The sequence below is a fragment of the Simochromis diagramma genome, unplaced genomic scaffold (assembly GCF_900408965.1).
Source record: "Simochromis diagramma unplaced genomic scaffold, fSimDia1.1 OVJJ01000680.1, whole genome shotgun sequence".
Lineage (NCBI taxonomy): Eukaryota > Metazoa > Chordata > Actinopteri > Cichliformes > Cichlidae > Simochromis > Simochromis diagramma.
This window is the reverse complement of record NW_024387470.1, coordinates 519,547-541,693: the sequence shown is the minus strand read 5'-3', so window position 1 is coordinate 541,693 and position 22,147 is coordinate 519,547. Positions and strand designations below refer to the sequence as shown.

At 40.3% G+C, this 22,147-nt stretch overlaps 3 protein-coding genes across 8 annotated transcripts in view; 2 read left to right on the top strand and 1 right to left on the bottom strand.

Moving 5' to 3' along the window:
- The first annotated feature begins 4,293 nt into the window (after positions 1-4,293).
- Positions 4,294-8,334, top strand: sap18 (Sin3A-associated protein). Its single transcript, XM_040014997.1, has 4 exons — positions 4,294-4,468; positions 7,146-7,255; positions 7,828-7,950; positions 8,058-8,334. Exons 1-4 carry the CDS (start codon positions 4,397-4,399, stop codon positions 8,212-8,214), a joined length of 462 nt encoding a protein of 153 aa, XP_039870931.1. The 5' UTR covers positions 4,294-4,396; the 3' UTR covers positions 8,215-8,334.
- Positions 8,335-10,747: 2,413 nt separating this feature from the next.
- On the top strand, positions 10,748-14,633 carry rtraf (RNA transcription, translation and transport factor). The gene is made up of 8 exons (XM_040014994.1): positions 10,748-10,918; positions 11,396-11,520; positions 11,651-11,750; positions 12,582-12,662; positions 12,799-12,887; positions 13,261-13,329; positions 13,465-13,513; positions 13,664-14,633. The coding sequence occupies exons 1-8, from the start codon at positions 10,858-10,860 to the stop codon at positions 13,816-13,818; spliced, it is 729 nt and encodes a 242-aa protein (XP_039870928.1). The 5' UTR covers positions 10,748-10,857; the 3' UTR covers positions 13,819-14,633.
- A 645-nt stretch (positions 14,634-15,278) lies between these two features.
- Positions 15,279-22,147, bottom strand: part of nid2a (nidogen 2a (osteonidogen)) — a 52,985-nt gene continuing 46,116 nt past the window's right edge. For all 6 annotated transcript variants that reach the window (XM_040014941.1, XM_040014939.1, XM_040014940.1 and 3 more), the window contains 5 exons: positions 21,916-22,087; positions 18,928-19,085; positions 18,568-18,691; positions 18,347-18,459; positions 15,279-16,527 (listed from right to left, as the gene is read on the bottom strand). In XM_040014941.1, coding sequence (XP_039870875.1) covers positions 16,517-16,527; positions 18,347-18,459; positions 18,568-18,691; positions 18,928-19,085; positions 21,916-22,087 — 578 coding nt within the window. In that variant the 3' untranslated portion in view covers positions 15,279-16,516. The remainder of the gene's footprint in view (positions 16,528-18,346; positions 18,460-18,567; positions 18,692-18,927; positions 19,086-21,915; positions 22,088-22,147) is intronic.

The window sequence follows — 22,147 nt, the reverse complement described above, 5'->3', positions numbered from 1 at the left end:
TGTCACAAGAAAAACAATGGTGTGCTTGGTTTCAACGTAACTTTATTCTTTCATGAGTTATTTACAAATTTCTCTTTGTTCACAGCCATTGACATGTCAAAGAGGTTAACACGTGTGGAGCGGATCTAAATTGTGTTGATATCTGGTGAACGCAGTAACCGGGTCATTGCAGTAGATTGCAAGACACCCTACGAGACCACCCATCTCCCATGCTTTCGGGAAACTGGTTCAGTGTTGGATTTGCCAAAATATGGACGCAAGAAAACTGTCACTAATGAAGAAAAATCAGTGGCTGTCCTAGCTTCATTCAGCAAGAGCCCACAGCGTAGCACTCGCCGCATGTCACTGGAGAGTGGCATTAGTCGAACATCCCTTCGGCGGATATTAGCTACTCACAAATGGCACCCTTACAAACTCCAGCTACTGCAGAATCTCAACGAGGATGACCCAGATCGGCGCACAGAATTTGCAGAATGGGCAAAACAAAAATTGGAACAGGACCCTCAGTTCACGCAGAAGATTTTGTTCAGTGATGAGGCAAACTTTAATGTGAATGGTGAAGTTAACAAACAAAACCACCGCTATTGGTCTGACACTAACCCACATTGGATGGATCCCTCCAAGACTGTTGGAACAACAAAAGTGATGGTTTGGTGTGGTATATGGGGTACAACGATAGTGGGTCCATTCTTCATCAATGGAAACCTCAAGGCCACTGGATATTTGAAATTGCTACATGATGATGTGTTTCCCTCTTTATGCACTGAAGCTGGCACGTTCCCTGAGTTTTTCCAGCAAGATGGTGCACCACCACATTATGGGTGCCAGGTCCAAGCATTCCTAGATGAACAGTTGCCTGGAAAGTGGATTGGTCATCGTGGGCCAGTTGAATGGCCCCAAAAGTCTCCCGATCTGACCCCCTTAGACTTTTATCTTTGGGGTCATCTGAAGGCAATTATCTATGGTGTGAAGATACGAGATGTGCAGCACCTGAAACTACGGATACTGGATGCCTGTGCTGGCATTTCTCCTGTGGTGTTACTATCTGCGTGTGAAGAGTGGGAGAAGAGGGTTGCATTGAGAATCCAACACAATGGGCAGCACATTTAACACGTTTTATAAGTGGTCAGAAACTTGTAAATAACTCATGAAAGAATAAAGTTACGTTGAAACCAAGCACACCATTGTTTTTCTTGTGACATTACCAATAAGTTTGATGTGTCACATGGCCCTCTTCCTATTGAAAAAACAAAAGTTGTATCCAAGATGGCCGACTTCTAAATGGCCACCATGGTCACCACCCATCTTGAGGAGTTTGCCCCCTCACATATGCTAATGTGCCACAAACAGGACTTTGATATCACCAACCATTCCCATGTTATTACGGTGTATCCATATAAATGGCCCACCCTGTACATGACAAAGACAAAGATTTTTAAGCATGATTTTAAGGATAAAAGGCATTTTATTAAATTTTGATCTTATTTGACCTCAAGAAGAGGTCAGAGATCCAAAGAAAGGTGATAGCTAGAATCCCCATATATCACTCCCTATATGTCAGTATACATATAATACAAACAATGGCAATAAAAAACATAGTTTTAAATAGCCTTGTCTAGAATTATTATTACTTTGACCTTCAGATCAAACTACTGATCTTGAAGCAGAGGTCAGAGGCCAAATGTATTTTTATTCAGTGCTTTCTGTATGTTGATAATACACATCAAAACTTGTGAGATTCATAGTTTCAAGTTATAAGGTTTTCGTCCATTTTCCACCAGTAACCATTAAGTTGACCTTGAAGTCCTCGATGGATGTAAATCAACTTACACATAATAATCAACTGTTCACATGACATCACTCTATACCTCTACAAAGTTTTATCAAAATTTATTCAGGAATATAAATTCAAAGTAGTAATGAGATGAAACACCAATTATTGATCACGACTAATAAGGACAGGGCGTCGTGTGCAGGCAGGAGTGGTGAAATGGAGGACCTACAGTGCAGACTCCGGAGACAAAACATGAACTCAAAAAAACAGCTTTAATGCTGAACTCAAAAGTAACAAACTTCAAAATACAAACACTCAAGCACGCAGACAAAACACACAGCTTGAATGAGGGTGGATCACGACACAGACAGATGAAAACACAGGGCTTAAATACACAGAGGGAACAATCAGGGAATGAGAGACAGTAGGGAAACACAGCTGAGGCAAATCTGGGCTGACAAGACAAAGGAAGCAAAACCAGATAACATGAGACAGACTTTCAAAGTAAAACAGGAACTACAGACTGAACTTACAGACACAGACTCACAAGCAGGCACTGCAACAGAGGGAACAGAGACGTGGACTGACTGGACACAGAATAGAGGGAGTATGGAAACCAAAACTTAAGAACTACATAATCACACACCAAGAAGAACTTGGGAAAATAGAAATGCAAAACAGAAACCAAAACCTTCACAATAATAAACTAAGATGAGAACACAAATAAAAGGTACAAAACTGAAACCACTGGGTCAACGACCCAGGTACCCTAACACAGAGCAGGCAATTACTAAAGAGGGAAAAAAAGATAACCTTGGCAGGAAGTAAAAGAACAAAGGGAATGCAAGAAAGGTTTGCTTCCATTAAAGTTTCATAGAAATTTTCCACTTTTTAATATTTCACAGGCTGGTTAGTGCTCTTTGGTAAAGAGCTCAGTTTCATGTGCAAGATGAGTGGGACTAGTCATGTTGCCTTTTCTTTGACATACTGGATTTTCCCAACTAAATTAACTTGGTTTGGATGACCGTCCACTGCACCTCCTCTGCAGTGTGGAAGTCAGAGAGCAGAAAGAAGCAAAGCTGCGCTGGGGGTTAATGTGTGCGCGCGATCTGTTTGTGGCTGTAAGCTGAAACAGGTAGAGTCAGATGATTTTTCAGGTCCAAACCAGGATTTGGCAACAGTCACCCTGCAGGACAGAGCAGCTCTGTGTGTTGCTGATGGCTGTGACCGATGAGCCTTTCCCACTGTTTGTCAACGTGTGGGAGGATAAAGCACAACTTCCTCAGTTTACAATAAGGACGCTCAGAAATGAAGACTATTGAGGAAGCTCTAACTTGTTCTGCATTCTGTGCTGCAGTTTGAGTGGTACAGATATAAACTGTGAAACAAATATTTTGCAAACAAAAAGCTGCCAGCTTGTTAAAAGTTGACGAATGAAGCAGAAGCGTCCCCGTGCAGAATTGCAGACATCCTGGCTGGAATCTCATGTGCATAACTACACGTAACATGACCCAGCATGATGAGGAGACACGAGCTGAGACAGAGAGGGCGTTAGTGATTGTAATGGAGTCATTAGGGGAATAACAGCGGCACTTATTCTTGATGCATATCAATGAATGAGTATCAGTGTCAGGGCCCGACTCAAAGAGCCACTGTTTGATCTCTCAGTCAGCACAGGGTGAAAACAGAGGGGTGAAAGCTGGCAGATTGGCTGCCCATTCTGATGAGAGGAGGTGGTGATGCAGTGGTGATGGTGGGGGGGGCTCAAAGACACGCACACACACACAGTGAATGGGTGGAAAGAAAAAGAGAGAGGTAAAATAGAGCTGATTGTTAGAGTAGCTCCTGATCAGCCACAACTGCAGGAGAACAGAGAGAGGCACTGTTAGGATACACACACTGCACAAACACACACACATACATACTGTACAAAGACGCACTGTACAACGCTCACATATATGTTACCCAGAAATCTACACACGCTCACCCTCACACCATGTAATGAGTGAGGGGGAGAACAGCATGTGACTGAATAGCAGGTTTCACATCTGTAGGTGGACTTGGCTGCCTGATCTCAGATCAGCCACTCTGTGGAAGTCTGTACAAGTGCTGCAGGATGAGCATTTACCCCCCCCCCCCCCCCCTTCAGTAACATCATCTGAAAGGCTACTACAGGTGTTTCAGACAGGGGTGCACTGGCCACCCCCACTCCATACTGAGAGAGCGAATTCAGATTTCAAAATCTTATTTGCTTTCATATGTACCTATTTTCAGTGATATTAACTTTAATAGCAGGAAATTAACAAGGCATATAATTATTTTCTTTCTCTCTTATATAACTTATATTTGACAACAACATAATAAAACCGCTAATTCTCTTTTTGGTTTTTCCACCCCAATATTTTTAATGGCCCTCCATACCATACAGCCGCCCCTGTGAAAGAAAATCTGGAGCCGTCCCTGACCAGAAGGTGGCAGTAACTTATTCTGCGGTGGACGAAAGCACACGGGAAACGGAAACTACATGCTATCCGCCTCATTTTTGGCTGCAGCCTGGCTGAAATACCCAACACGGAGGCACAAGTCACCTAACTGAAGCAGTAAATTATTTAAAAAGTAGCAATGGCACTTGAATCGCGGATCACACAGGAGGAAATAAAGAAAGAACCAGAGAAGCCAATTGACAGGGAAAAGGTAACCAGCGGATTTTGATTCGCGTGCTGTTTTTGTTATTAGCTCCGAGCTAACCTGAGTTAGCCCTGAAAGCTAACTGGTCAGTTTGATGCAGACTGCCTGATGTTTGCTCAGAACTGTCGCAGTTTTAGGGGTAAAAATAGATAAAGCTGCATTTGCGCTTTGTTTTCAGGATATGCAGCGTTAATGCTCAGAGAGTCGCCAGTTTGGATACAAAGTGTGCTAGTTAGCTAATAATCAGTTCGATAGCATCCAGCGGCACTGTTGTATATGATTTATGCAGTTTTTTTCGTTGCATATATCATGTTAACCTAATATAATTTTGCAGCTGATTAGTAACTGTTTGCTTAGTGTTTACGTCGTAAAATGGTAAGAAAAAAAATTAAATTAAATTAAAAAAGCAAAGCTGTTATTGAATCGTAATTCACAGCTGGCAAAAGCACGAGGCATTTCTTTCCTTTTTTAAAGCTAGAATACCTTTAAGGTCTTTATCGAAATCCTGGCGTTTTGAAATGTGCCTGTAGGCAATTGCAAGAAAAAGCATTTATCACTTAATTTAGCTCAGTTGTCCTGTTAGATTTAGCGTTCAAGAACTTCAGTGATGTCTTACTATGAGTTTACTTTTGTGGCATTTTGAGTAAACAAATAAAATAGGTCTGCAGTTTAAAGTTAGATTTGTACGCAAAAGTTCAGAAATTAGCAATAAGGGAAACATTGTGAAGTGCGTAAAATAAATCGGTCAGTAAAATGTGAAGGCTCTAATGTAGAGCAGGGCGATATGACCAAAATGATGATATAATTGACACGAGACAAAATACTTTACAACTTTATTAGTGCAAAACAAAAAAAAATCAATGTATTTTCACTTAAACAAGCAGCTGGGTTTTGTTTGTTTTTTTGTTTTTTTAATGTGCATTAAAAGTTATATAAAAATGTAACAGTGCAAATTCCTTGCTGGCAGTTTAACCAAAAGGTATTTCCAGTGGAAATTGGCCGACAGATCCTCAGCACAACCATGTGTAATATCTACAAAACTTAAAAAGAGCTTATACACACACAGTACGGTAATATTATGTTGAAGCACAGTACATATTACTCCGCGAGGCTCCTGCGTACGACCCATATTCTATCACCATATTTCATTTTCTTATCGTTGCCCAACATTATACCGGTATTACCGTGAACGGTATGATATGGCCCAGCCCTACTCTAATGCGTCTCTTACATATCTTTAGAACAGTTTGCTTGCACCAGACAAAATGAAAACGCATTGATCTTACTACTGTGATTGAATGGTGTGTAAATAAGCCTGTGCCTCGATCACCATAGATTCCCTTTGCTTGCTTTCTTGATTGAGATTGGGAAGTAGATCTTACATCTTTCAATGCAGAATAATGAGATGGAAGTCAAAGCAAACAAAACTTTCACTTAATTTAATCTTGCAGTAAAATAATTTTGACCACATTTCCATTAACTGGCTTCACTTACTGTGACATTGGTAGTGAGAGTTTATACAGTCTTTCTGTCAACTGGAAAGTAAACCCAGATTTTTCCAGTCAGACTACATTATGCTCACATGAAAGGAGCTGCCTTGGCCATGCTAGTGCATTACAACTGTAAAACAATTTGTACCTTGTTCTTTCAGCTGCAGTCTCTGGAGTGTTTAGTGCTCTGACAAAGTAAAAAATAAGAATGAGTAGGGCGAAAGCGGATCGTTGAATGAAACGGATGTACCAGAATTGGTTTGTAAAAATGCTGCAACTTCAGTGGTGTGGAACTGGTTTAGCTTTCGTCCGTCAGATACACATCAAAGCACTATTTTTGGTAGAGCATGCTAGCGAGCCGTCGTTATTACCGTGTTTTTCGGAAAATGCGGCACACTTAAAATCAGTCCTTTGATTTTCTGAAAAATCGACCGTGCCCCTTATAATCCCGAGTGCCTTATGTATGAATTCTGGTTGTGTTTACTGACCTCGAAACGATTTTCTGTGGTACACGGCGCTCGAAAATCTGTCAAATGTTTTAGTACGACTTTGCTAAGCTACGAACCCGCACCGCTTGATGGATTGTCGGAGCATTACGGTTATCGTAGGCAGGCGCCTCGAGGAGTGATACGTACTGTGCTTCAACATAATATTACCGTATTGTGTGTGTATAACCTCTTTTTAAGTTTTGTAGATATTATACATGGTTATGCTGAGGATCTGTCGGCCAATTTCCACTGGAAATGCCTTTTGGTTAAACTGTCAGCAAGGAATTTGCATTTGCACTGTTAAATTTTTATATAACTTTTAATGCACATAAAAACAGCTGCTTGTTTAAGTGAAAATATATTGATGTTTTTTTTTAGGGGGGGGTGCACTAATGAAGTTGTGGAGTCATAAAGTATTTTGTCTAATGTCAATTATATCGTCAGTTATATCGTTATCGCAAATTTTCAAATATATATCGTGATAAATATTTTTGGTCATATCGCCCTGCTCTAGTATCAGGTTCTGTTATTTTGTGCAGGGTTTCTTAGTAGTCATTTAAAAAATAACAGAGAATACACACCTGAATTATTTGAAATCAATATTTTTTTTTTTATATCTCTTATGAATCAAATGTTTTCATTGTGTTTCTTCCATTGTAAACTGAATTTGTTCAGTAATATTATTATTATGTTTCTTTGCTGCAGACCTGCCCCCTTCTGCTGCGAGTCTTCACCACCAACAGTGGGAGACACCACAGAGTCGATGAATTTGCTCGAGGAAATGTTCCTTCCAGCGAACTGCAGATATACACTTGGTAAGATCACAGATGTGTCACTGGTTTTTGTTTTTTGTTTGGGTGGTTGGTTGGTTGGTTGGTTTTTTTGTGAGTGTGGGTGTTTTGGCCGGAGTCAAGGATTTGCCAGTGTTTTAAGCTGAGTTTGTAAAACAACAGAAACATAGTGTTGTGATGCTCTTCGGGGTTGGATAATTTTCTCAAATCAGTGCTCCTGGCCATCTCCCTGTAGCATCGCTGATCAGTGATAGCATTGTTGCTGTGGTGACAGAGGACGTTGATTGATTTGGCAGTCGTGGTTAACATAATTGGGAGCACATCGGCTAAATAGTTTAAAGAGGACTAAATAAAAACATTTGCAGGCCCTTTTAGTTTTTTAAGTTAGAGCTATAGTTCGCATGTGTCGTCCAGTTTGTTTTCTCTGTGTCATATCCCACCTGTCTCTGGCTCTCTTTTCATATACGGTGGATTTTTCCCACAGACAAAAACAATATTGTGAAAAAGTTAAGGAGCTAAGGGTGTCGTTTTTCGGTTTGTTTTCTTTTTGAATAAGGACACTGGAGCTGGTCTCTGATTGTGTTTATGTGTTTCAGGATGGATGCTACACTAAAAGAGCTGACCAGCTTGGTGAAGGAGGTATATCCAGAGGCCAGGAAAAAGGGCACCTACTTTAGCTTTGCCATTGTCTACCCTGATCCCAGAGGGAAGATGTACAAGTGAGTATCACACCAAAGACTGCGCTCTTTGGATTCACGCAGCTAAAGAATGTGGTGATCTATGTATATTGCATCTTTAATAACCTCTCTTCTCCCACCTCCTTCAGGTTGAAAGAGATTGGCAGTACTGTGTCTGGCAGAAAAGGTGCAGATGACTCAATGACACTGCAGTCTCAGCGCTTCCAGATTGGAGACTATCTGGATATAGCCATCACACCACCCAACAGAGCACCGCCCCTTGGCACACGCATGAGGCCATTCTGAAAATACACATGCACAAACCTACTCCTTCTGTATTTTGTCTTATTTTCATCATCTTGGATGATTTTGACTCAGTTTTTTTTAGAATGTGATCTGTAATAAAATTGTCCCTTTTTTTCCAAAGTCTGAATAGTTTTTTCTGTGTCACTGTGAGGTGATTATTGAACTTGTTAAACTAGCAAAGAAACAGAAGTGAAGCAGGGAGCTCGCCTCTTCCTTGAATGCTGTATTAATTTCCAGGATTGGAAATGTAGCCATTTACTGAATTCACATTATTTCGCTACCTTTGTATTTGTAATCTATAATATTAAAATTAACTGAATTGCATTTTAATTAAAAACATGAATAAATATTACAAATTAAGTGCAAAAAAAAATTTAATGCCAAAAAGTTAATATTCAATATTCACAGTACCCACAAATCACCAATGTCAAATGAGTCCAAGCTACATGTAAGGCAAGAACAGCTTGATCAAAATGTTCTTTTCGTTTGAATGCAAATCTGTAGTTAAAGATCAATGAGAAAAACATGGTCGCCATCAATGTTCCCTCTAAACTGCGCGCGTGCACAATTGCGCACTGCTGGCACAGAAAAAAAATCTAACCTGAATTGAAATTGAAATTAAAACTTTAACAATTCTGTTTTGCAGTGTTAGTAAGTGACTGTCTGCTCCCGTATGGGATTAGAACGATGCTACCTTATCCCATAGTCCAGCCAATAATGCGATTCACATTCGTATATACGCAGCTAATCAACGTCGTTGACAGGCTATAACAGCGTCCTTATGTGCCGACACAACCATTGGAGATGTGAGCAGGACAGACGGAACAATTGACGGAAAAAGTGTGGACTTTATACCAGTTTTTAAATTGTGTTGATAGGCCACGTAAAACCAGAGTTATGATAAAAATATCTGCAATGTTTGGTTTTCTTCCTGAATACTATCGTTGTTTATATTTACTGCGGGAAGAAACGCTCGAAAGCACTCTCTGCCTGTGAGCAAAACCAAAAACCCCACCTTTCCTATTCAACGAAAAAAGTACCATGTCGACCAATCAAAAAATGATATGGCAACATGGCATTTAGTTGTTTAGGAAGGGGGAAGTTTTAGGATTGACGGCGGTGTTTTGAGATGTGAGAGATTTGCGACGTTTAGCCCAAGTTTTGTGTAGTTAGTAGTAGTAGTTTTGTTGTATGTGTCAGAACAATGAGGCGACTACTTAATGTTACAGGAGTGACACATCTCCTGCTGTCAGGCCTGCAGGTATCAGGCTGTTGTTCTCCTTTATCTCATAGTGGACAGAAATTATTTTTTGGAGTGGCACAAATGATTTGTGTGGCATCAAATTTGATGCAGAACACCTGATTGTTCTGTAAATAGTTTGAAATGCTTATTTAAAAAAATGCCTTGGCTGCATTTTTAGGTAAACAGCTGCAAAAACTTTGTTGTTTGCATAGTTCAGTTACTTTTTTGAAGAAGTAACTATATAATTAATTGCCCAACATTGGTCATTATTTACTGTATTTTGCAGACAGAGAGTTACAGGACTCTCTCCCAGACCACAGACTCATAATACAAGTCAGAGCTTTATTGAAAATTTTTTTTTTAAACAACAGCAGCAAGCTTGATAAGCTGTTGTTAGAATTTATTTAATATTACTTTCTAGTATCAGCTGATGTTTGCTGGAGCCACAGCTGTAAAAACTGCTGGTCATGATATCGGTTTGGATATGTGGTGAGAGGGAAACATGAAGGTGATACAAATCATACATATATACCAACAAGACAGTGTACATCACTGTCACAACAGCGTTTGTTTTAATTCAAAGGCTTTATGGTTTTTCCTATAATACCTGGTGGTGTAGTCGGCAGATTTTTTTGTCAGTTCAGCCTTATAGACCAAAACAGCCAATCAGATTTTTTTGCATCCAAGTCTGTGATTGGCTGGTTTTGTGGCACAACTATAACGGTGTACAGAAAGAGTTGAACGTGCACGGGCAGAAATGTTGAGAGCACAAGCAACACATTGCAAGCGAGCGCAAATGCAAAAACTGAGTGAGAGGGGCTGCTATTGTGTGTGTGTGGATAATAGCAAACACTGAAATACATTTTTTTGCACACAGCAATGAATTTTGTTCACTCAAATTTAGCTTTTCTTCGCTCAAAATAAATTTCTCCTCAAAATGCAACACTTGCACCTGCAATTTTTTTTTTTTACGTGCGCTCAGAATAGTGGCACAAAAATAACCCAAGGGACCGCTCAGGGAGTTTGTGTGTTTGCTCAGACACATGAAAAATTAGAGGGAACATTGGTCACCATTCGTTTAATTTTGTATAAACGAATTTAAAAGTGTTCAAATCAAGCTACTCTATTAAAAATAACCAACTATAACTAATCTAAGTACAGATTTCCCCGATCTAGGCTGACTATTATTATTTTGTAACTGTTTTAATTAATTAGTTTACTCTTGTTAATGTCTAACGGCGGTAGTCAGTGTGGGAAAAGTTTTATTTTGATATCTATAAGAGGAAGTTGTACGCTCTCCGTCAGCGCATGCGCGAAGCTACATACCGAAGGCTAGCAGAAAATCCAAGTGACTGTTAGCTAAAGAAACTATTTGGTTTCCGTATTAAACACGGGGTGAAATGTTTCGGAGAAAACTGGGCGCTCTGGATTATCACAACCCCGACGGCTTTGACTGCACAGGTAAGAATAAACTTATGAAAGAGCAGTTCGGTTGGTCAGTTGAGTTGAACGTGGAGCCGGCTAACGTGTCCTGTCTGTAGGAGACAGAGAGCTGCCAGATTAATAACGTAGAACATGTATGTTCAGTATGAGACAAACGTGTATATTTATGAAAAAAAGCAATGTACAAGGTGCTTATGCTCGACACTTTTAATAATTTTAACTAGTTTTGACTATAGGTTGTTTGCATTTTACACGCAATAAACACACACCCCGGCTTCATTAGTAGGTAGGCTGCAGATACCAGCTTAGCACAGTCATACCAGTAAGTTCAAACGCTGGCTACTCCCTGGTGCCAAAGTAAATTGTTTGCGTCCTGTAGTGAGTGATTCAGCAGATATGGTCTTGGAACCTCAGTTTTATTTATTCACTCCTTCACTTACTTGCCATGTGTAGCTGCTGATGTGTTGTTATCGGTATTGTCTAATTTCTGCTCAGATGAGACACAGTTTAGGAACTGCATTGTGTGGCTGGAGGACCAGAAGATTCGACATTATAAAATCGAAGACCGAGGCAACCTGAGAAACATCCCCAGCTCAGAGTGGCCCCAAGCCTACCAAAAGGTAAGACTGCTGGATCATCTGAAAGTAATCACTGCTGTTATTAATGGCTATTACTAACATAAAACTGCATTTCTGATATAATATGAGGAGCACGGTGAGTTGTGTTTGAGTTTTCTTTACCTGTGTGCAGTACCTACAGGATGTGAACTGTCCATTTGAAGTCGATGAGAGGAAGGAGGCTGTAGATTGGTTACTGGGCCTTGCTGTGCGGTATGAATATGGAGACAATGGTAAGGGGTTTCATTTGGGTCACATTTACTTGTATAGCGCAAGAATCCCTTAAAAAAAAAAAAAAAAACTCCTGGCAGAACCAGACTGGAGGGGACCACCATCAAGTGCAAAAGTGCAAGTAGCTACAGTAAGGGAGGTTTTCCTTCCTGCTGTTTTCCAGGTGTTCTCTTAAAGTTGGTCATGTGATTGTCGGGGTTTTCTCTCTGTATTATTGTAGAGTCTTTGCCTTATAATATAAAGTGCCTTGAGGTGTCTGTTGTTGTGATTTGGTGCTATATCAATAAAACTGAATTGAATGCAGTACGTGTAGAGAGCTGTGCTACAGAGCAGAGGTTTATTGGGGAAACCTGAGGGTTAACTTGGATTTACAGGTTTGCAGAGGGGGTTCACATCAACACGGTTGTGTGCCGCACTCCTAATCGGACTTTTAGTAGGTTATGGTTAGGATAAGGGATAATGTGCACAAAATTGCCACCTACTGGCCAGTCAGTTCCCTGGAAAAAAGTATCACCAATCTATTATTGTGTACCCTTTAAGTTGTGTGCATATAACAGGTTACATGAAGACATTTTTTGTTTTATTGGTGCCACTAGAACAAAAATTTTTCTGTCATTTTAGCCCGTGTCACTAGTTGAAATGCCACCGATGACCAGGAGATGGAGACATTACAAAAGGAATACTTTTTGCTAAGTGTCAGATCATATGTCTACTTTTACTGCAGAATAAGAACAACAAATTGTTACTCTTCTACTCGTTACTGTGAGCTCCCCTGTTAATGTAGTGCAAGTCAGTCTGTTCATCGGTGACGTGTTTTGTGTGTCTCTTCACAGTGGAGAAGTACAAAAACTGTCAGCCCCTGGCAGCTTCCAGTAACAGCAATAAAGCCATGGACCCTCTGGTTAACCTCGACAGTAAGTAAAACTTGGATTTGAGCTTCCTCTGTCCTGGCATTCTTTCTTCTTTCCCTCTTTAAATCTTTGCAGGATAAAAGTTAAAGTGTGTGTGTGTGTGTGTGTGTGTGTGTTTTGTTTTTTTGTTTTTTTTCAGGTAATTCTCCAGATTTCAAAGCAGGAGTAACAGCTTTGTCCAACATCCTCAAGATACAGCGGCATGACGACTACCTGGTTATGCTTAAGGTGAGAGCACACTAAAGGGCTCTTTAATACTGTAGCAAAGCTTACCTGGGCACAGAGGAAGGTGAAGTTCGCGTTTGCTTCACAATAAAAGCCCTTAAAATGATTTAATGCTTTCCATGTGAGCCGGCAGCCCTGAGTCGTTCTTTTAATGCAGGGTAATGATCAGACTGATAACACGGAGATAATAGTTGGCACTCAAAAAAAGCAGAATAGAAATTTTGCACTCTCACTTGCCACTCGCAATAGAAAGTACTCCTGTTAACCATATTAAGGGAATGGGTTTTTTTTTTTTTTTTTTAATGGAAGTCTTATGTATTAGAATGATCTCAAATCATTAAGAAGAGTTTTTCTTGTTTTTCTTTGCAACTGCCAGGCCATTCGTATTTTGATCCAAGAGAGACTTTCTCCAGAAGCCATTGCTAAAGCCAGCAACAATAGAGAGGTAAACTGAAGACACATGTGCATAATATGCATCAAAACTCATATGTCTGTGTATAGACTGCTGCAAGTCTAGAGCCATGATTTCAGCGGCGTTACTGACAAAACTCAGCCAGCTATATTTTCTTTTTTCCTACAGGGTGTTCCAGTAGCTTTAGACAAGCATATCTTGGGTTTTGACACTGGAGGTGAGTTATTTATTTAAAGAATTTTTTCAGCAGAAAGGCTGAAAGCCGATGAGCAAATGCTATGACGATCGGTCTGCCCACAGTTCATAAGAATTGCTTCTCTTAAAGTATTGGTCAGCTTTTGGTAAAACTTCTGTCTTTTCTCCTCAGATGCAACTCTAAACGAAGCGGCTCAGATCCTGCGCCTGCTGCACATTGAGGAGCTGAGGGAGCTGCAAACCAAGATCAACGAGGCCATCGTAGCTGTTCAGGCCATCATAGCCGACCCCAAGACAGACCACCGGCTGGGCAAGGTTGGCAGATGAGAGCGAGGACGGTGACGGACCGCAAAGGAAGTGAGGGACTGAACCTGATTTGATTTTTGAGAGGAAAAACCTTTTGTTTGGTTAAAGGACATCAAAGAATTTTTGTTGATTTTTTTTTTTCCGTTGTTGCATGAGATCGGACTGTTTAAATTGGGAATCTCATAAATAAAAGACCCAAGTGTTCATGTGTGGACATGCAGCCTGGATAAGTTCTTAAAACTTAATAATGTATAAATAATAATAATAAAAAAATGGTTTCCATTAATTATCCAGTAACAAAGTTTAAAGGTTCTGAAACGGCATCTTTTCTTCTGCAATATTCAAACTGACTGTTATATTTGTTTCTGGTGTTTCTGATGAAATATTCTTTGCAGATGGACAGAAATTGTTATTTTCAGGTGGGAGGGGAAAATATATAAATCCAGCTGCACACAGTTCGACTCCTGCACTTTTGTGGTGAATCAGACAAATGTTCAAAAAGCATCTCCCGTAACAAGTCACATTTTATTTTATAAATATCACACCTTATGAAAAAATTAAAAAGTAGAAGAAGAAAAAGTATTTGCTAAAAAAAATGTCATTTGTGTAAAATACAATTAGTAGTGCAGCTATATATAGTAGGGCTAATTGGATGGGGAGGCTGGAGAAACATACTCCGATTATAGTAATCGGATTACAAAAACTGGTAAGCATACAACAGTATCAGTGACAAGGGTTACAACTATCATGATTCCTTGGCAGGTATCGATACATTTGGGGAAAAAGATGCCCTTACATTTTACTTTGCTGAAATAAAAGAATCAAGTCATCTTTAATCTTTAGTGTTAGGTGCTGTATTTTATCCCTGCTTCCACTCGTTCAGTGATGGTAAACCAGTCTTCTTCTGACTGTGGCTTTATGTTTAAGCATATACTGTATATAAAAGAAGAAAGTAGCCACTGTGACTTTACCCACTGAGGCTATGTCCCCATGTACCTGGGTATTTTTGAAAACGCAGATTTTTCTATGTGTTTGCACCTTTCGTCCACACGTAAACGACATTTCCGGTCACTAAAAACAGAGATTTTTAAAAACTCAGTTTTTGCATTTACGTGTGGACGAGGAAAACGGAGAAAACGCAGCGTCAAAGGTGTGCGCCTTTTTTGACGTCACACTGTGCGCCACGTTATTGTTTCGGTGAAATAAATTTCTACAATGGCGGACTTAGACAAAATACTGTTACTGTTAATTTTACTGTTTAAATGCTTACATATATACACACAGTTTATGTCCCGCCACACATAGGACTCAGTTCTGCTTCTATGCGCCATCTTTGTTTACTCTTTCCCACCCAGGCTTCTAGGCTTCTGATTGGCCAATATTTCTACACGGTTAGGAATATATCGCCACCTATTGTTTTGGCATGTTCCTAGCAGCGTTGTCCTTCGTTTTTGCGTTTACGCGTGGACAGGATTAAAAAAAAAAAAAAACGAAAACAGAAAATCTCAGTTTTCAAAAATACCCATGTACGTGTGGACGTAGCCTGAGTGAAATGCCAAGGTTTAAGACAGCATGGCATAGATCTCAATGAGAAACTAGGACTTTGCACGCTGAGAGTTTAATGTCTCAGAGCTCTTATTCTCTTAACTGTTATTTCTTACAGACTGTTTACAAGACAGTCCAGAATGAAAGGGGCTCGGTGGAGCAGTAGCCAGACAATGTCTCCTAATAACAGTCACCAACAACCAACTTCTAAAGTGTACCTAAAGTCTAACATCAATCAAGCATTTTCTGATGTAAATCTTTAACAGACATTAGCATAATGCTAGCATTTTATGGGCAGAACTAGCTTCAGTGTAACAAAGACATGTTGTTTTATTACAATTTGGACACATTATCAAACCACGTAAAGTGCTGCGACACGAAGTGCGCAAAAGTCGCCAAAATCTGCTAACTCAGTTACCGCTGAGTTTCGAACCTGCTCTGTCATTAACATCAGCACAAAAAGCTGTGTGCTAGGAACTTCATGGCATGGGTTTCCATGGTTGAGCAACTCCTTTAAGTGTAATGTGTGGCAAGGACTTTTGTCCATGTATCGTATATCCAGTTTTTTCTTAGTCTGTGTATTTAGCTCACAGATGTGAGTGCACTGTTATTCCCAAAAAGTATTCCCCAAAAAGCCAGACTGCACCTTTAATGTGCAGTTGTTCTTGTTGTTAACCAGAGACCACTATGAGTGCAGCTGTAACTTCTCAACTTAAAGGCCAATGTTATTTGTTGATATATAAAAAAACCCCAACAGCTTGATGTTAGTTTTCGCAAAAGGAAAAGCTTCAAATTATTCTTCTTTGGCTTTAAAGTACAATTAAACCCCCAAAAACTACAACCATGCATTTTAACATCTGATTTCATTATTCTGCACCTTTATTCAACAGAAAAACAAAAATCTCAAGCAATACAAAAACACAGTAGAAAAAAACTAAAAATGAGGTATAAAACAAATTTACAAATCATTTACTTTGGGTTACATTAAGGTGAGATACTGGGGTTGGAGTGGGTGTAAATTTGCTCTGATTGCTGATCTGGCTGTCGTAAGCCATCTTTGCTCCCTGCTGAGTGTCCTTCTTCCAGAGGGACACCAGAGGGCCTGGACCTGCCCTATGTCCATGAATCGCCTCAGAACTTTAGCACCAAAGCACACTGCGGGTGCAGGCTGTCGTTAGTGGCTCCCTGTGACACACACACACAAAGATAAAAGCTCATCACTTTGAATCATCATCCCATAGTGGAAGTACTTTAAGGATAAGTTAAAATGAGAGGTTAAAGGTTTCATTTTCTGTGTGAATCCAAATGTGACAGGATGAAAACTTGGGCGCTGCAGTGCTCTAATGACAGAACAAACAGTCGTGCACTTTGTAACTGGAAGCGACTGAGAATTATCTCTGTAAAGAATGTGTGTATATTTATGTATTGCACAATAAGAGCTTTTAAGCCTCTCGCAAGCTCCTCCCAAAACTTCAGGATCTGTGTTTTAGACCTGTCATCATGGCAACAATTACACCACACATCGTCATCTTTAAAGCTAGCGACTATAATCTAGTCTGACTGTTGAAGGATGTGACTTTTACAGCAACACACACCAGTGATAGTGTTCCTTCCGACTGTTTTCAAAGGCAGATGCATTGTGACGAGATTATGTACTCTGCAGATGTGTGTAGCTTTAATGGTGACATTTGCCAAAGTGCTACTTTAGGGATTATCCTGTGTACTTTGTACTTTAACGTGAGGCTTTGAAAGGACTCGAAGCCATCTGCAGACAACACATCAAACATGATGCGTGCAAAAAAACAGGTAGAGGGTCGCACACAGCTGTGTAATCTTTGTTCTTTGGTCTCTCACACACGCAGGTCACAAATAGAGGGTCACAGACAGCTGTGCAATCTTTGTTCCTGTCTATTTCATGGGTGTATGTGAAGTCACCCCTCAGACACATATATCTGCAGAGTGGTGGGTGTTAGCCAGCTGTGTGATGAGTGCAGAGTGATCAAACATGAGCTGTGATTACTTCCAACAACAAAGACTGCCCAAAGAAACCAGTTTGATTAACCTTTATCAGTAACATGGATTTCTGAAAAAATTAAAACGTACAGCTCTGCTATCACTTCCAACATAAATGATGGCAGGAAACTAAACAGTAGTGACGTTTGTAGGGTCACAGAAGTTGGACTAGCTGGTATATATTGAAGTGCTGCGTGGTGGCTAGCTACACAGTGAAGCTGGAGGATGAACGCTAACTTTTTTCCACTCGAGAAAAGTTAACATGAGGGTTCCTGATGGTTAGGGACAAATGCAATCCCATGGCAGGATCCTGTAAATGGACCAAACTTCAGTCAGGAGAACAACTGAGATAATCCATCCACAATACGAGGTTAGTTATTAATATACTGCTGCATGGGCTGGGCTGTAGTTACATCGTAAGGTTTTAAAAACTGAGCACAGTAGCTGCATGTCCTGGTTAGAGAGAACAGTAATAGGCGATAACGATTCTTAAGGATAGCAACAGATGGCAGAAAGATACCCTACTGGTGTTACTTGTGTGAAATGTAAATCTCACACAAGTAACACCATTCATTTCAGAGGAACTGTAATCAGTGGATATGCAGCCTGCACAACATGTTGCTGAAGGCATCTAGTTTCATTTCATTCATACTGTCAAATGTCATATGTTTTTCAAAGGATCTGTGAGATTATAGGAAAGTGCAGTGCAGGAAAAGCAAAGTTGGTACACAAACTAATGAGTTCACTGTCTGCAACTCCTTTAAGTTAGAGTGTGTGCATAATACAGTTAGTTTTCCTTCAGTTTAGCCCTGTGACAGACTGGCAGCCTATCCAGGGTATATCCGGCGTTTCACCCAATGACAGCTGGGATAGGCTCCAGCTCTGCCCCCTGCCATAACTCTTAACTGGACAAGTGGTTAAGAAAATGGATGGATGGGTGGATGTTCCTTCAAACTTGAAAGACGGACTCTGATTACACAATATATCTCACCTGGTAGGCAGTGGGTCGTTGCTACGGTGATGCCATACAAATGAGAGCGCTGCTCAGGCAAGTACTCATCAGTGAACAGACTTCTGTGTTTGTTCACTGCAATCACACCATCCCTGTGAGTAACAGGTTAGAGAGGAATGATATCAGAGATATACACATATCAACTTATTGAACTGCAACCACCACTGTGATCTGAGTAGAGGGAGATGAATGAAGACTACCTCCGCCAGTCAGTGTAATAGAAGTGGTTCCTGTAGTATACCATGCTGAATGGGTAGTTGAGGTTGGCGTGGATTACTCTTCGACCTGAACCATCTGAGGATATACACTCTAGACGCTTTGTACCTGACAGACACAGGAAGACAGCATGGCTCATTACAACATCAAGAAAATATAGGTTAGGTAAATTCTAGAGTATTAACTTTTAACTGAAGAGTTTTCAACTATCTCAATAAATAAGATATAACAGTATATAGTCTGAGAGGCAGCTGTACACTGTTTACAGATGTCTTAAAACCCTGGGACAATAAATAAGGGACCAATTGACATGAATGCAGCATCAGCATAGAGGCCATATTTACCTGCGTCAGCCCAGCAGATCTGTTCAGAAGCAGAGTCATATGTTAGAGCATTTGGCAAACCAATCCCATCAGACACTATCACCTGGCGGTTTTGACCATCCACTGATGAGCTCTCGATCTTAGGGGCCTCTCTGTTCCAGTCTGTCCAATACAGAGTACTGCAGGGAGACACAGGAGGGGAAAACTTATTACTCTTACTCTGATTGTTCCTTTACTCTTTTCTCCATAAAGACAACATTTGATAACCTCCCCCGAAACCATGATGGTGATTTTTTTACACCTCAGAATATATTAATAAAGACGTGATTTGATGACCGTTAGAATAGTGTCCAGGTTTTTCCAACAGGTAGCTGCATATGCAGAAACCACCCTCATTAATTTCTGATGCAAACCCAGTCATTTCCTTCTTAAGCAGGCCTGGAATATGACAGAAACTACTCTGTTGAGAAAAGAAATTCAAGCATTTCTTCTAGTGAGCTTTCAGGGACTAAAAGAGTTAAAAGGGACCTACTTGTGGGAGTCAAGCAAAGCTACTCTAGAGTCCAACATTAAAAATATGGAGCTGGACATGAGCAGAATGAACCCCTTTCCACCCCCTTCCATCTGGATTGTTGACTACAGTCATTTTGCATTGATTTGAGGTCAAGGTCAGGCTTATCTTTTTAGTTTTTAGTCATGCTTTATCTGTGTACATAGAGAACGTGGACCACACTGCCTCACACATGCAGGCATATTTATCAGTGTTTTCATATTTCCTGTTTAATGAAGATTTAAATACTATTTTAAACAGTGCACTGTGTGTGGGCTGCTTACGTGCTGGCAGTCCTCTGGGAACTACAGGTAATACACACCACATGAACATTCAGCTTATACACACACACACTTATGAATTTGGTGAAGGTGCAGGGCAGCAGATGTCTGACACGTTCACACGTGTATATGCTTTTAAAAAAGCCTTTGCGTGTCATTTTGGTGTGTCTGCTTCGCTGAGTGTCGTGGTTAGGGATGAGAATATTCAGCGACTCTCCCCAATTCGGTCTATTCGCCTGTTATTGTTAGGGTTAACTGCATGTGTTCACTTTACAGCCTAAGAAACCACAGAGGACATGCTTAATCATAAGTGCATAAGTGTGCCCGTATGGAACAGTAATTACTTTTCAAACCTGAGTTTTTGTCAGAACACACACACCCCTAAATCAGAAACTAAGCTGTAAAATCAATAATGTCAAGCAAACGTTTCAGGTTTTATGACCAGGGTTATTGCTGCTGTGTTTAATCATTTGTAACAACCACATTAACCAACACACACACACACAAACATGCACGCGCATAACTGTTGATTATGTGATTAGTTGCTGTGATGAAGAGCAGATGTTATTCCTGGCGAGTTGGCCAATCAAGGCCTCTTGCTTTCATCCTATGAGCGTGTGTGTCCAGGATTAATGGCATCAGTAAATTCAGGACAGTCTTCTTGGCTCAGTTTGCTGCGACACACACAGCACTAAAAGTCACTTGTGATAGAATTAGCAAACATGTGTTACTAAAGACAGACTCCACCTAAAAATCCCCATTGCCATATTTTTTCTATCAGTGCCAGTCTCATAATGATGAAGTCATGTTTTGGTCACAGTCTAAATCTTAGAATCCAGACTCAACAACCCCCCTTACTGCCAAATAGCCTTAAAACAGAGTTTGCACTGTACTAATGAATTAGGTACAGGCCTCATTGAGTCATAGCCTGTTAAAGAACTAGTGTTTAATTTTCATTCTCGTAGTAACAGACTGAAAACCATCTGTGCCCTCTTCTTCCATAAAACCTCTGTGGATACAGTGAAGGCTATCTCAGCAGAGCACCTCCAGGTTGTTGCAAGACAGTGTGTGGGCTCTTGTTTGTTTCTTGTTCCATGTCTGCAAACCCAGATTATGTTAACATACTTTTCTTCATTTCTAAGTAGAGCTTTTATGCCTTTCTGTATTTTTTTCCATATACATATGTTGTGATGTTGTTGAGGCTTCAGACTGCTCTAAACACTCAGCCAAGGCTATCCTTATTTGTATGGGAGAACTGAGTGGTAACCCTGCAAACATTTCAATGTTCAGTACATTTTATCCTATCTAGTCTGAAAAATACTTTCAAAATGAAAGCTGTGCAGACACTGAGATGTAAGTTTGCCATCAATTCGCTGTACTTCTTGAACATCACCTGCATGCCTCTGTTTGACTGTTCAACAATGGTATTCTGTGTTCAAGGCAGACTTCATATTATCCCTTCTTACAATTCTTCTAATTCTTCAAACTATGACAAAATAATTTAAGCAAAATATTCTTGATAGTGACATCGAAAAGCCCTAACCTTTTTTGTCATAATACTGCAGCCAGTTTCAACCCGACAGATTAGATTGCATACGCATATCTCTTACCCAAGCTATGGCTAGCAATCTGTATCCATGAACATATGGTGGATGGTTTGTTTTTTTTAATATATATCTTAAGATCTTAAGAACAATTGGCTGCTTTGATTAGCAGGTGTGCTGACAGCAGATGTAGCTAGTAACTGTTTGCTAGGTCTCTTCTCTACTATTGGAATTATCTAACAACTTGCTATGTGGCACAGACTGTCAAGAACTCTGTTAGCATTAGCTGACAACTCAACATTCAGTCATCTCATCCAAATGTGATTACGTCAGGGTCTTAAAAAAAACAACATAAGCGTAGCCAAATTGCTAATGTTGAAGCTTTCGTATGGGGAATCCAGAACCCCGCGGAAGACGTCACTGTGACTCCATCTGTTCAAATCTGCTCTTTGTGAGAGGCAGTGGGCTTAAGGGAAGGAGAGCAGGAGTTAGAGGAAGAGACGGGTTGCTTCAGACAGTGCATCACATTGACGTCAACAGCAAGAAAGACAGTTTTTTTCAAATAACACTACGGATCTGGAAATTGGCATTTTGAAATTAGTGAAAGCAAAGAAAGATGAACAAATGGTTTTACCCCGTGGAAGAAACCACTATGATTGCACGGGGGTTGACCAAGTCTGTGTCAAACAGGGTCCTCCTCCCACTGCCGTCCAAGTTGGCTCTTTCAATCACATCAGGAGTAGAGTCAACCCAGAACATCAGCCGGCGTTTGACATCCACTGCCAAACCTTCTGGACTGACGAGATCTGCAGAAGCGAGAAGAACAGAGATCCGGACATCATATAGGAGATATTGAAATCATTTAA